The 15,699-nt window shown below is 42.4% G+C and overlaps 1 protein-coding gene across 5 annotated transcripts in view; it reads right to left on the reverse strand.

The window, feature by feature from the left end:
• Positions 1–15,699, reverse strand: part of ZNF827 (zinc finger protein 827) — a 135,402-nt gene that overhangs the window by 98,500 nt on the left and 21,203 nt on the right. For 4 of the 5 annotated variants that reach the window (XM_050946225.1, XM_050946224.1, XM_050946222.1 and 1 more), the window contains exons 2-3: positions 11,748–12,758; positions 6,555–6,727 (exon numbers count right to left, since the gene is read on the reverse strand). In XM_050946225.1, the coding sequence (XP_050802182.1) occupies positions 6,555–6,727; positions 11,748–12,758 (1,184 nt within the window). The remainder of the gene's footprint in view (positions 1–6,554; positions 6,728–11,747; positions 12,759–15,699) is intronic. The other variant, XM_050946223.1, reaches the window with a different exon arrangement.

The raw sequence follows: 15,699 nt of genomic DNA on the forward strand, positions 1-15,699 counted from the left end.
CATTGTTACCAGGGGCCTACTCAAAAGGGAATATAAATAAATATATCTCAAGCCCCAATGTCACTATACTATCAACAAAAAATATTTTCCAAACTCTTATACTGTAATTCTGATCATTTGAATGTGCCCGTAAACCAGAGACTACCAAAGTGAGCATGTGAGACCAAATGTGGCCCATACAATCCTTGTATGCCCTTATCTCTAACAGAGTGGTATGACCAGTGAAGGCCACAGTTCCCACTATGTAATGGTCCATTTTGGCCTGTGGCATCACACTGTGTTGAGTGCTGATATTTGAAGTCTGCAGGCCTCATCTCTATATCATGGATAATTTGCTCCAGTTTATTTTACTTGTTGATTCATTTATAAAATCTCATCTCTTACAATTGACTCAGGGTGTATGAATATTGCTTTTTTAAAACCTCACCAAGTTAATCAATATTAATCCCTAGTAGATGCACTTCATCCTACAAACCAGGAGTAAACTTAACACAATGTCCCTATACTCACCCACTTAAAATAAAGAGAAAACCAGTGGGCTTTTACTTCATATTGATATGCAGACTCTGTTAGAACAAAGGAGGAATGAACGACAGAGTTGAGGGCCCTCCACTCAGAACACTCTGTCACCAACCTGCAGAGGTTTAAATCTGGGAACACTTTGTTCAAGTACATGTCAGTTGATCTCACACATTATGGTGAAATGGGGTGAGAATACAGGCTTACAGATACAAGTTATCTGAGACATAAAGGGTTTTAAAGGTCACTATCAACACTTTGAATCACATCTGGACATACAACAGCCTCACACACACATGAGCAGAAGGAGTGTCAGAGTGAGACCTTGTGGGACTATCCATGAGACCAGCCTCAGGGCAGATTAGTGGCTACTCAACACCACCATCTAGTGCAGGGGTAGGCAAACTTTTTGGCTTGAGGTCCACATCTGGGTGAGGAAATTGCATGCAGGGCCATGAATGTAGGGCTGAGGAAAGGGGTTGAGGGTGCAGGAGGGACTGCAGGGTGTGAGAGGGGGTGTGGTAAGCAGGAAGGGGTTCAGGGCAAGGGGGTTGAAATGTAGGAGGGGTGTAGAGTGTGGCAGAGGGCTCGGGTGCAGGAGGGGGTGCGGCATGTGGGAGGGGGCTCAGGGCAAGGGTTCGGGGTGTGGGCTCTAGTCCAGCACTGCTTAACTTGAGCAGCTCCAGGGTGGCAGTGAGGCTAAGGCAGGCTCCCTGCCTACTCTGGGTCTGCACTGCTCCCGGAAGCAGCCAGCACCACGTCCCTGCGGCCCCTGGGGGAGAAGGGGCAGAGGACTCCGTGTGCTGCCTTCGCCTATGGGTAACTTCCCCTGAAGCTCCCATTGGCCACCCCGCCCCCCCACAGGGATGTGGTGCCGGTCGCTTCTGGGAGCGGCGCGGGGCCAGGACAGGCAGGGAGCCTGCCTTAGCCCTGCGGCGCCATGAGGATGGCAATCCCACAGGCTGGATCCAAAGCCCTGACGGTCCAGATCCAGCCCACGGGCCATAGTTTGCCCACCCCTGCTCTACTGTCATTATGAACTAAAGTAATTTTATATCTAAGTGGCCCTTGGTTTGGGCAGCATGGATGCTTCCCATATGTAAACATATTAGAGAAAGCAATGATGTTACCAAGTCTTCTTCAAAATGTTGTTAGCGCTGGAGAAGAGTGTGTGCATATAGTGGTGGTGACAGGGTTAATCATATTTATAAAAATTCTAATTCGGGGTTTATATTTTATTTTACTCCTAACCCACCACACAGAAATATAAATACTTGTCTCAATGGTTATGATCAAGAATTTAAATTTACTCCTTGCATTCATATGTCCTTTACTGTACTGGTTATCGATTTGTCCTGAAAGCATTATAAGACAATATAACCTATATGAACCTTGCAACTCTCAGTTGTGATACTGTCACAAGCTAGGGTCTGTATCATAAAGGGGCATACAGCCAGGATCAGCTGTAATTTCTATTACAGTTTTGCTCTTATGGATTTATAAAAACATTGTTTTAACTGATATTGGGATAAAACTGGCATACTAGTTGTCAACATAATTGCAATTTTTCTGCTCATGAATAGCTTGCCTTGGTTAAACACTGTTTCTCAATATAGAAGAATTTAGTACTCAATTTAGTAGAACAACTAAAAATAATTTTTGGTGCTGTCGGATTTCTTTTCAGGACTCTGCTTTATCTAATTAATTCCTTGGTATTTTTGTTACTTTGAAAATTTTTGTTGAAGACAAATTTTGAAAAATGGCAATTGGACAGTTTGATGTTTTTATCTGTGTTACAGAGAAGTTTCCATAAAATCATCATCACCTTATTGCATAGAATACTATATGATCTGTATATCTGTCTGATTGTTGTAAGGGAGTTTACTGTATGAAGACAGAGATAATTCAAGGAGAGGCTGATACCCTGTAGGTAGGAAAGAGTAGCATGGCTTCAAATAGCCATCCAGCAACCAACAATTAAGAGACAGTGCAAGAACCATTTATTCACTTTGATGTTCTACCTCTGACCCTCTGCTAAAATCGCCAGAAGAGCTTGTCAAGACAGGGGACCCATCTGGTAAACAAAGGAGAACCTAAGGCCCCGGAAACTGAAACAGAGGACTTCTCAGAGGGATTAAAAGTGACTCTCTCTAGGGAAGGGAGAACTGTTTGCAGGAGACCGTAAAGAAAGGCCTGCCTAGGGTTTTTAAGAAGGGATGACAAGCCTCTAGGTAAGACAGATCTGCATATAGGCTGTTTATTGTTTAACCCCCCCCTTTTTTTTCTTATGCTATGCTTTGTTTCTACGCTTAAGATTAAACAATATTTTTGTTTGAGAAGGCCTGTCTGGTCACTGACTCCCAAAGAACTACAGGTACTGAATCCAGTCAGACCCACCAGGTAAGCACAATCGATCCACGGGGTACTGTAGCCCAGGACTCTAAAGCCTGGTCTACTCTATGCGTTTAAACGGATTTTAGCAGCGTTAAACCGATTTAATGCTGTACCCGTCCACACTACGAGGCCCTTTATATTGATATAGGGCTCTTTAAATCGGTTTCTGTACTCCTCCCCAACGAGAGGAGTAGCGCTAAAATCGGTATTACCATATCGGATTAGGGTTAGTGTGGCCGCAAACTGACAGTATTGGCCTCAGGGCAGTATCCCACAGTGCACCACTGTGACCGCTCTGGACAGCAATCTGAACTCAGATGCAGTGGCCAGGTAAACAGGAAAAGCCCCGCGAAATTTTGATTTTCATTTCCTGTTTGCCCAGCATGGAGCTCTGATCAGCACGGTGGCAATGCAGTCCCAAATCCAAAAAAGAGCTCCAGCATGGACTGTATGGGAGATACTGGATCTGATCGCTGTGTGGGGAAACAAATCTGTTCTATCAAAGTTCTGTTACAGAAGATGAAATGCCAAAGCGTTTGAAAAAAAAAATCTACAGGCTACACAGTGCTGTGTGACAAGCGTAACGGAAAGCCAGAGACTCAAATGGATGCTCATGGAGAGAGGGAGGGGGGTACTGAGGACTCCAGCTATCCCACAGTCCCCAGCAGTCTCCGAAAAGTATTTGCATTCTTGGCTGAGCTCCCAATGCCTGTAGGTTCAAACACATTGTCCGGCGTGGTTCAGGGAATAGATCGTCAATTTACTTCCCCTGCCCCATGTGAAAGAAAAGGGAAAGAAATTGTTTCTTGACTTCTTTCAATGTCACCCTATGTCTACTGAATGCTGATGGTAGACGCGATGCTGCAGCAGTGAAGAGCAGTATCCACTCCTCTCCCCTGCCCGGTGGCAGATGATGCAATAGGACTGGTAGCCGTCCTTGTTATCAACCCATGAGTGCTCCTGGCTGGCTTCAGGTTAGGCTGGCCAGGGGCGCCTGGGTGAAAATAGGAATGATTCTCGGTCATTCCCAGTAGATGGTACAGAACGGCTGGTAACCGTCCTCATCATAGCAACTGGGGGCTGAGCTCCATCAGCCCCCTCGCTTTCCTGTGTAAAGAAAAGATTCTGTCCTGCCTGGACTGTCATAGTAGCGGCACGCTGGGCTTCTCTCCCCCGCACCGCTTAATGTCCTGCCTGGACTGTCACAGCACAGAGAGGCTGCCTCCCCCTCATTTTATCTCACTAACAAGTCACTGCTTCTTATTCCTGCATTCTTTATAACTTCATGACACAAACGGGGGGGACACTGCCACGGTAGCCAAGGAAGATTGGGGGAGGAGGGAAGCAACGGGTGGGGTTGTTGCAGGGGCACCCCCCGTGAATGGCATGCAGCTCATCATTTCTGCAGGATCTGACACGGAGCAGCTGTGCTCTCTGATACACTGGTTCTCTAGTACACTTGCCCATATTCTAGGCAGGACTGACTATTTTTAGAAACCATAAAGGAGGGATTGACTCGGGGAGTTATTCCCAGTTTTGCCTTTGCGCCCCCGGCCGATCTCAGCCAGGGGCACCCATGATAGCAGCAGACAGTACAGAAGGACAGATAACCGTCATCTCATTGCCAATTTACACCGGCAGCAGACGGTACAGAACGACTGATAACCGTCTCTGCTATCATGCAAAAGCAAATGAATGCTGCTGTGTAGCGCTGGAGTATCGCCTCTGTCCGCGGCATCCAGTACACATATGGTGACTGTAAAAAAAGAAAGCTGAACAGGCTCCATGGTTGCCATGCTATGGCGTCTGCCAGGGCAATCCAGGGAAAAAGGGCGCGAAATGATTGTCTGCCGTTGCTTTCCCGGAGGAAGGAATGACTGACGACATTTACCCAGAACCACCCGCGACAATGATTTTTGCCCCATCAGCCACTGGGCTCTCAACCCAGAATTCTAAGGGGCGGGGGAGACTGCAGGAACTATGGGATAGCTACGGAATAGCTACCCACAGTGCAACGCTCTGGAAATCGACGCTAGCCTCGGACCATGGACGCACACCGCCACATTAATGTGCTTAGTGTGGCCACGTGCACTCAACTTTATACAATCTGTTTTATAAAACCGGTTTATGTAAAATCGGAATAATCCCGCAGTGTAGACGTACCCTAAGAGTGGGAGAATTGCTCGGTTCCACCTCAGGAGAGGTAGAGGCACAAAGTCGGAGACCTGAGGTGGTGCACTCAGAGATTGGAGAGGGAAGAGAGATGCAGCTAGCCCTGTAACCATGACAAGTATAAATCAAGATGACTACACTTAAGTAAATAGTTGTTCTGGTGTAAGTGAGATCAGAATCTGGCCCAGTGTTCTAAAACGTTTTAACGTAACAAATGCTGTAACATATCATGCCTAAAAGTCTAATATTTCCCTGTGTACTTTAAACATATTTATCTGTGTTAATAACTGTAAACAAATAATTCAGACAAACAAAAAATTGTACTCTTACTATAACAGGTCAAATATGCCAGTGAAGGAAACTTAGCAGTTCTGTTCAGTAACTTTATACAGAGACAGGGCCGGTGCAACCCTTTAGGCGACCTAGGGCGCTAGGATTTGGGGGGCGGCATTTCCTTTGGCAGCAACCGCGGTAGCCAGATCTTTGGCCGCCCTGGTTGCCGCCGGCATTTAGGCAGAGGGAGCTGAGGCAGGGGAGCGCAGGGAGGGCCGCCTGCAGCAAGTGGGGGGGGGGCGACACGCAGGGGAACTTCCTGCCCCAGCTCACATTTGCCCTGCCTCCTCTCTTACCTAAGCTGATTGGCGACGCAAGCCTGGGAGGCGGGAGAAGTGAAGCAGCGACAGGCGTGCTCGGGGTGGAAGCGGAGCAGGGATGAGCTGGGGGGGGTGGGGGTTGCCTCAGTTGGAGGGTGGAGGGTGGGTAGCTGCCGCAGGGGAGGTGCCTCAGGGCGGAGGGAGGGGGACAGGAGAGGGCGCAAGGTGGAAGTTTCGCCTAGGGCACAAAACATCCTTGCACCAGCCCTGTATAGAGACTGGATGAGCCAAAGCCCATCTTCACTTCACCGGTGTCCATGCATCGAAGCACACATTATGGTACACGAGAACCATCATACCATATTCTTTAACCCCTGCAACACTTTACTGCCTTTCCATTAAGTTTCTTTGTTGTATTTGTTCATTTTTGCCAGTTTAACATGGACATTTAACCTTCAGGTAGGTTAGGCTTGAAATATAAATTGTGTATAATAAATAAAACCTAAAGTTAATAAAAACATTCTTTACAAAAGCATATTACAGTGAAAACAGTTATTGTTTCGGTTTTGAACATTCCCCTGAAATGCCTGCAAACCAAACTTTACAGCATTGTAGTGCCCATACAGGAGAGCCAGAAGGTGAAACTGACTAGACTGTTTTCACTGTTTAATTATACCAAATCCAAAAGGCAAACAAATTGAAATTTTAAAAATCTAAAACTTTTTGTGCTTTCCTTTTTAACAACATGTTATTAGTAGCACAGGTACGGAAATCAATTTAAAAAAAAATTATGTGATTTTTAACCAGATAGTTTCTTTTCTATATATTTTTGCTCACTGAGCCAGTCTCTTCATTGTCAGTAAACACTGCCCTTACCTTCATGTGTGATTTGAGATTGTCCTTGCGTGCACAGCGAAATGGACAGAGTGGGCACTGATGACTTTTTAAACCTGTATGAATCACCATGTGTCGTTTCCAGTAACTCTTCCTCTTTATAACCAACCCACAGATTGGACACTGAAAGGGTTTTCCTCCTTCTTCTTCTGAGGCTTAGTGGAGGGAGAAAAGAAAAAGAGAAGATCCTTTACAGCCACTGGTAGAAAACTTTCCCCTCATAAACATACCCAAATATCATTTTACAACTTTAGATTTTCATCTGCAAAGACAGACACAGTACTGGTTAAACACCAACACCCACCAAAGGTTTCAGTTCCTCTTCTTCCATATTCAAACCTCCCTAATCTAGTTAAATTCCCTCTTGACATCTGTAATTTAAGATTCATTCATCAAGTTAAAGTCTCAAAAACATTATTTGATAGATAATGAAAACAGAAGATATTAAATACAGAATTCTTCACACTTCTTAACCAAAAACCATACTGGCGTCATAAACTTGGCCTGAAGTATGTCAGAACGGACTGATTTCAGAATCCCTGCTGTTGAACTTGTTTACTTATGGCTCAGCAGATGCTGCTGCCACTTCAGTCATCAGGTGTCTTAGGGTCTTGGGATTTTTTTCTTCTTCTATCCTGTCTCTCTGGTTGCCAGTGCATTAAACCTACTGCCTTTTTCTAGACATTTGGACACTATTTTGCACAGTATCGTCCATTGTAAGAGGGAATGGCAACCAAAGCTCAGGAAAGATGTTTGTGTTTGTCAAGCAAATATAATTTATCTACTAAATATGGAATAATCACCAGGCTAAGGGGAAGGGAGTTCTTTGTTGTTGACGTGACACAATAAAACATTCTGACATCTCACTACAAATGCCTCTGCCCATGAGGAGGAAGTTTGTAGTGTTGTCGTTGAACTAGAAGATAATTTTGTGATTGCTAAAAGGCAGTTTGATTATTTCTGAAAATCCAGAAGTTAGTAGTGTCTATCCTGCTATTTCGAATTATTTCCAGACTATTTCAGGTCATTAGATAATGTATTCATCAGCTATTTTCTGCCTGCAAGAATTCATGAAATTTAACATTTCCTGTGATTGGAAACCAACCAATAAAACCTCCAGAATGATTTTGTAATATGTTTCAGTATAATTCCTACTAGCTAGTAGGAGACAAAAATATAATTCGTCTGATTACGCAGCCCTTCTGACCTAATCAACAAGCCTGAGAGAAAGAGTACATTTTCAATGTGTGTTTGGCAGCTTCAGAACACTTCATGAGTAGAATTTCTATAACGCTCAATATATTATTAAATTGCTCCGTCATTGCATCTTTGAAAAGTCAATGGAAACCAACACTATAATTGCTAGTGTTTCACTTTTTTCATGGTCTTTCCTTATTTCTTTATAGAAGGTAAGAGACAAACTACAGAAATATATATTAGTAGCATTTTTTATTCAAGTCATTTCCTTCTATCATGTCTCCTTTTCAGCAACTGGTTATCATCAGAAGTGAATCAGAAATAAATGTAGCAAGTTCTGTCACCTATTTTCTAACCCATTAATAATAGGTCTATAAACAAGGTGGCTTACCAGCAATTTTGCACATTGCTTTAGGCCAAACCCAGAACTGGAGTGAGCGAGTACAGCTCCACTGATAACAGTGAGAATTCCCAATATACAGGAATTGTGTGATTCACCACAACAATGCAGCCATCGCTGGGGTGGAACACAAGAGTTGCTTATACTACTACATAATGCTTTAGCATAAGCAAAGAATACCAGGTCTGTGTTGCCTCTCACTTATACTGATGTAAAATTAGGAACAACTCCAATTCATTCTATGGAGCTACATGACTGTAAAACTGCTATGAGAGGAGTATCAGACTCACTGAATCCAACTGAAAATCAGGAAGAATGTTGTATGTGTTCCACGCAAAGTGTTTATTACTCAAATGGGAATTTGATCCAGGCATAGGGGCTAACACTCACATTCTTGCAAAAGTGGCATGGGATCTTAAACAGGCAGTCAGGGCCAATGTTCCCTCTAATTTTTCCCATCCATGCATGGAATGAATTTTGTTATGTGCAGTGGGGGTGGGGCTGAAGGTTTCAGAGTATGTGGGAGGGGGCTCAGGGGTGGGGCAGAAGGTTGGAGTGCAAGGAGTGAGGGCTCCGGCTTGGGGTGCGGGCTCTGGGGTGGGGCTGGGGATGAGGGGTTTGAGGTGCAGGCTGCCCCAGGAGTGCAGTGGGGGGAGAGGACTCCCCACATCCCTCTCCCCTAACAGCAGCCCCAGGGGGGAAGAGGCGCCTCACCCCGCCGCAGCAGGCCCGGGGAAGGTGTCTAGTCCCGCCGCAGCAGCCCCGCAGCTGGGAGGGAGGGAGAGGTGTCTGGCCTTGCCACAGCCCCGCATGCCCCAAGCTCCCCCATTACCACCCTCCACCTCACCCCACTGCCTCCACATACCCCCTATTTCCCACTGCCATCTTCCAGGCCCACCTGTGGCCATGCCTTTGAGTGCAGTGTGCACTGTGTGCCTCTACTAAGTACACGGTCCTTGGTGGCCTCCTGCGTGGCTGCGCATGCGCGCACTTTAGAGGGAACGTAGGTCAGGACTTCATTTTACATTTCATCCAAAAGACAGCAATACCAACTTTAAAATGTTTCATAACACCACTGGTACAGCGATTTAGGGAGTGCCACTTCAGTCTCTTCCTGAACCTCCTTGAGCTTTACTGAGCATCTCCCATCCAAGTAATGATCAGGCCTAACTAAGGTTAGCACGTGAGATCTGACAAGACCACAATCTGATGTGCTATTGCTCTTTATATACTAAAAAAAGTTTATGAACTCAGAGCTTAATGCATGCTGTAGGCCTGTTAAGAGCGCCTTTTTTTTTAAAAAAAAAATTTAAACAAACATATTTCCCCCTTTACTGCCTCCTTATTTTTTCCAATATCTAGTAAATGATCTCAGTGATCATTGCCTATCATGGCTATCTTCATTGCTGATGAAAGAAGCTGACTCATAATAACTGGAAGCAGACTTTCTTCAACTATAAAATATATGGGAAAATCTTCCAATCAGTGCCTTCAGGGAAAATGTTTATTTTACTGGCAAAACAAGCATGTCCTCAAGAGAAGGCCCACACAAACAGACAAAAAACTTTATAAAATGAAATATTATATTATGGTTTCAGTGCCATAAAAACGTGGCTGCAAAAAGAATTACTTCCATAAAACCATGGCTGCAAAAAGAATCAAAAGAATGTGTGACATTTATTTTCATAGCAAATACACATGATCAAGTGCCCAACTCAATATTTTAGAGGAGTACTGTAATGTCTACTTCTCAAAAATCACACAACAGTGACCTCTTTCTGTAAGTTGTACGTTTCTACAGCAGAAAGAATGATTACAGAGAACCAAATTCCTTCAAAATCCAAATACCCTACCTCATAGCTTTTCTTGGTCTCTTATTTTCATTCGGTTAATTCCTTTCAAGTGAAAAACTAATGAACATGTCAGAAAGGGAGCTAAAATTCAACAAAAATCTTTGTTATTAAAATATCATGATAAAGTTTGTTTAGATGCCAACTGAGGTTGGTGAAGGCCCAGTACATATAAACTGATCATATTTTTATATATAAAACAAAGGAAAATGATTGTTTCATGGTTACCAAGGCCCTGAGGTATCATGCTCCCATTACGGCCTTTCAGCATTCCTGTGTTTTAAGCAGAGTAGACGCTAGAGATTTCACTGCATCAGAGCCAGATTATGAATTGCCAGCACTGCGTATACACTTAGACTGCACTTCTCTTTTCCAAGGTGTACAGATAAGATTCCACAATTAGCTAGCCAAACATATAGAAGTTGGATTTTACTACAATAAAAACATTTCTCTTCTGCATTACTCTTCCTTATCAAGTAACAAATCATGTGAAAGCCTTTTGCACATGCAGTAAATAAACAGATATTAAGAATATTTTTAGAATGGTGTATTATATTAAACGTAACTGAATCCTTGCTATCCCTACTCTTTAAAGGCTCGTCTGCGTGAGAAAGTTATACCAGTGTAACATTAAGGTGTGAATTTAAACCAATACATTTACACTAGTATAATTTAACATAAACCCCTTCCGAAGCAACATAAACTTATCTGAAAAAAACCTCTTTTATGCAGGAACAAAAGTGTCCAAAAAGCTATATCAGTTTAACGATACCGCTAAAACTTTGCCACGTAGATAATCCCTAACAAACTAACACCCAAGCCTTTTATCTTGTGAAGGCTTTTGACCAGCTTCCTCATCCTATTGATCAGAGTATCACTGTTAGCAAGTTAACACCTAAATTCCGTGGAGATGTCCATGGAAACACGAACATGTGATGCATACAATTTTTTAAAAAAGAAATGTCAGTATGTATATAAGAAAATATTGCTTATTTTGATAATTGAAATAATGCAATTCCCCACATTCTTTCCTGATTTCTTTTGTTAGCAGTACAGTTCGCAATAGGCCTGTATCTTAGAATGCTGACAGAACTAGGGAAGGAAGAGGGAGGGGGTTGGCCAAGAAGTATAAAGTGGGTTTTGTGGAGCAGAATTAGGAAAAAGCAGTTCATTTTCTTCTATTTCTTATGACAAAGAATTGTGAAAGAATGAACATGAGAGATTTGTTCGTGCTTCTGCAGAAAATTTTAATAAAAAGTGGCAACATAATAATATACTCCGGTAAATTAGGACAGGATAGTAAGCGATTATACAAAAGTCCATTTGTGACAGAGACAGCAGGAGGGAAAATTCTCCCTTGTCCAATATTTCAAAAGCACTGATTTTGTACATGTTCCCTGATACCATGAGCTCCCTGACAGGGATTCTTTGATCTTCCCCATTAAATATTTCTTGTGTGGACCTATTCTGAACTTGGTGAGGAAAAAATACATTTGTATGGAATAAAAAAAAAAATGTATTGAACTGTACACTCATTACCTTTCAAATATGGAAACATTTGTGATGGTTTGATCTTCAAATGGCAGTTTAAAAGCTATCCTTTTGTTTATTCTGTTCTTATTTTCATAATAGGTGGAAACAATACAAAGCAGACCAGGGAAGAAGAGTTGAATAAATCTAGAGCAAAACAAACATGCCTTACTTGATGGTTAAGATAAGGGTCCGTACCTGTATTAGTGGGCTTAGAAATTCTTCCTTTAGGGACTGGAAGTAGCAATAATTCCAAAGACTGTGGTGGAGTTACTTTCTCTTGCTTCATCTCTGAAAGCTGCAGGGGATCCTCTGCAACTAGTGACTTTTTCTTCTCAGCCAACAGGCTGCCTGCAGCCCTTGCAGCCACCTCCTTGAGTAGGGCAGCTGAGGAAGTCATTGAGGCCAGGGAAAGGAAAGAACTGGCTGGAGGTGGGTGGTCCTGCCCAGGAGTCATGCTTCTTTCGCTAACTTTCTTTGATAAAGCCGCTAAGGTTGAGCTGGCAGACTGAGAATTAAAAGGCGAAGAAAAGGATTCAAATCTTATAGTATCTTCAGTCCTTGAAAGTGATTTGTCCTGAAGAACTGCATTGGCTGCGGCTTTCAATTTCAGGATAGCTGAATCTGGGGACAAACCACAGGTGGTGCTTGAGTCTGGCAACCACTTACCTTGATTCCATATAAACCGATTACTTGCATTGTATTGGTCATTTTGTTCCTGTTTCTCAGCAAGCTTTCTGGCAAGAACACTTAGCTGCTGGGCATGATGAGAAGGTGGAGAAAAGGAGAGATTTGAACCAACATTTACAGGGGACTCGACCTTGCCATTGACTGTAACAGCAGTGTCCAGCTTGAGAGAACCGGCCTCCAGAAGCCTTCTCAGGTTACTGCTCAGTGGCTTATTTGGGCCAGGAGATTCATCTTCACACAAAGATGACACATCAGGAGAAAGGCGTTCTTTGCTCTGTAATGTGTCTCTTAAAGCCTCATTGTCAATAGCTATCAGCTCCAGCGTGTTGCTGCTAGGAGTTGCACTTCCCAGAGAAGTATCCGGGGAAGTGGACTGCGCCTGGATTCTATCCTCAAGAGACAACTTGAAGTTTTCCTGGACTTCTCCATATGATGCTTCCGATGGGGTCTCTGAAGAGTTTCCAAACCAGTGTTCTTCTTCACTAAGTTCACCTTCCACTTCCTCCTGTCTAGTACCATCTGTGGGATACCAAGAACAAGAAGTTTATTTCCAAAATATTAACGTGTCCTTAATGCTAAGTGTGTGAAGTTCTCTTAATACCTCTAGTTCTCGTCTCACCTCAACAAGATTCTAATGAATGCTAGAGACAATTGCATCAGGTGAACCCTAAAGCAGGAGCATTTTGAACAGTTACTAAACATTTGTCTCAAGTGCTTTCGTTTGGCATCTGGACTAGTCAGAAGAAGTAGCTGTCCAAAAAAACAGAAAGAATGAAAGAGTGGAATAAAAAAAGAAAACAGTAGGATAAAAATGAAAACATGATGGACTTGTTATCAGTAAGTCCTTAAAAACTTGCTAAGTCAGTGTAATTGTATAATTGCAGTAATGTATTTGCATGACCAGAGCATGGGCATCATTTTTATAGTGCTATTATTTAAACCAACATAGGCCGCTAATTTCTCAAAATCTTATAATTTCAGTGATGTTAAAGCAGTGATGTATTTGACTCATTGAATATTATAGACTGTACCCAAAACTCTATAAGCTTAGTGCAGAGATGTCTTCAAAAGACAGACCAGGTGTTGAATCACTGATATTAAAAGTAGTTGCCTACAGTTACTTTAATCTTAGTCCATTCTGCACTGTGCACTATTTTGGGGGCGGGGGGGGAAATGAAAATTTGTTGCTGTAATACATGATGTTTCTTTTCTGAATAGTGAGAGCAGTAACCCTTGAACTGCAAGCTAAGGTATTGACCTCGCCACCTATTTAGAGCGGAAACGTAACATACAAATTTTCTTGCAATGGAGACATGCCTTAACAAAAAATCTTACAGAAGAGCTAAAAGTTAAAACAAAGAATATACTAAATGGCATTTTGTTTTATCTTGAAAAGTGTTTCCTTCTTACAGTTAGCCACATTTCTTCCTGACAGGTGATTCCAGCATATCTAGTCTCTCTCCCCAGAGTTGACTGGCAGTGTTTAAAGTGTGGTGACCCTGGATTGCTCTTCTTCACAACGGTTATTCAGAGAGAGATAGATGTGACTAAAGATTTTTGTCCATCTAGCTGGCCAATCAGAATATAGTCAAGAACAATAGCAATGTTAGAATTAAATTTATGTTATCTTCTCTTGCCAGATACCTTTCTCACATATCTTGCTTTTAGACTGAATGCCCCACAGTATGAAAGAGTCATAGGAATCATACTACAGCAAATCAACAAAAGGATTTTTTTTTTAAATATGGACACTGCTATTACGATTTTATGGTACATACTGTATATTCCCATATTCCTTATTCATTTCCAACGAGCTGAAAAACTTTAGATAGCAACTGATGACTAATAATCAACATTTAGCACTATATTGCACCTTTCATCCACACATGCAGCCTCAGCCAACAAATATTTAAATAAAACTTGCCATAGAAAAATGTATGAAGACAGATGTCTTCATATTCAGTTGTTCTCTCAATAACCTTTCCTGGGAAAATTTCACCAAAATTTGGAGAGGATACTACAGACAATAATAACTTAGCCCATGCTTTAAAGTGAGAGAAGTCCAGAAACTTTTTAATTAAAAATATCATATACAATTATTTTGACATTATCTAGGATCAAATAAAAGGTTAGAATGGGTCTCTGAAAAATGAATGAATCATCAGGATTAAGGAAAAGGTGTATGGCAGGGCCAATACCCTGTAGATATGTATAGAGATGAATGACGCTAGTCAGCCATTAAAGTTCCAGCCTAGGTTGTGGAAGCCATTGCTTCAAGTCCCTGCTCTATCATACGTGTCCTGCGTGACATTGGGCAAGTCAAAGTCTCTCTGTGCCTCAGTTTCCCATCTGTAAGATAGGGCTAATAGTTCTTCACAACTTCACAAATATGTTGGGATGCACTTAGATTCCAGTGATGGTGGCCATATAATTATCTTATGACTGAGAGAAATCTGTGCCTTTGTGTAAAAATGTAATTTTCTCCCTATTATGTTCCTCTATTTTTGTTACAGACCCTATATTTCCTAGTTACAACCAGCCTTTTACAATATGAATTAAATAACACATCTTACCAATCTGTAACACAACTCTTCCTTCTCACTTATGACTTTTTTTTTCCTAACCACAGAGATGAATGCCTTGAATAAATTTTCACAATCCAACCCTCCTCTTTAGTTTTCACTTGTCAGAGAAAATTTGCAATGTCTGAGAAATGGGACACCAGCACGTACAGGATTGTCCAAGTCAGAGTCCCTTATTTAAAACAAAAAGGGATAGGGAAGGACCTGTATCTGTCATCACAGAACCATAATGAAGCCTTTCAGGGCTAGCAACAGTTGTACTATGTGTGTCTGAGATGACAGTGAATGAGAGAAATGGAGTAAAGAGCAACTCCTGAAGTATTACCCCCTCTTCCACCCAGCACACATTGCGATGGGTTGGATCACAGAAACCCCCTTGGGACTCCTACCTGACGTGCTGAGACTACCTCTGAGCCTGTTCTCTCTGCCAGCTTGGGACTTCAGTACCCTGCCTTGTTTGAGCCAGACACGCTTGCCTGCTGCAAACTCAGACCCAAGTCTGAATCACATCCCCCACAAGCCGCAGGCTTAACTGAAAACAGCTTAAGAAGTGCTCCTGTCTCCAACTCTCAGATACCCAGCTCCAATGGGGTCCAAACCTCAAATAAATCCGTTTTACCCTGTATAAAGCTTATACAGGGTAAACTCATAAACTGTTCTCCCTCTATAACATTGATAGAGCGATATGCACAGCTGTTTGCTCCCTCAGGTATTAATACATACTCTCGGTTAATTAATAAGTATAAAGTAATTAGATACAAAAAGTAGGATTTGAGTGGTTCCAAGTAATAACAGACAGAACAAAGTAACTTACTAAACAAAATAAAATTAAACACGCAAGTCTAAGCCTAAGACAGTAGAAAACTGAATACGGATAA

Source organism: Gopherus flavomarginatus, chromosome 3 (assembly GCF_025201925.1).
Source record: "Gopherus flavomarginatus isolate rGopFla2 chromosome 3, rGopFla2.mat.asm, whole genome shotgun sequence".
NCBI lineage: Eukaryota > Metazoa > Chordata > Testudines > Testudinidae > Gopherus > Gopherus flavomarginatus.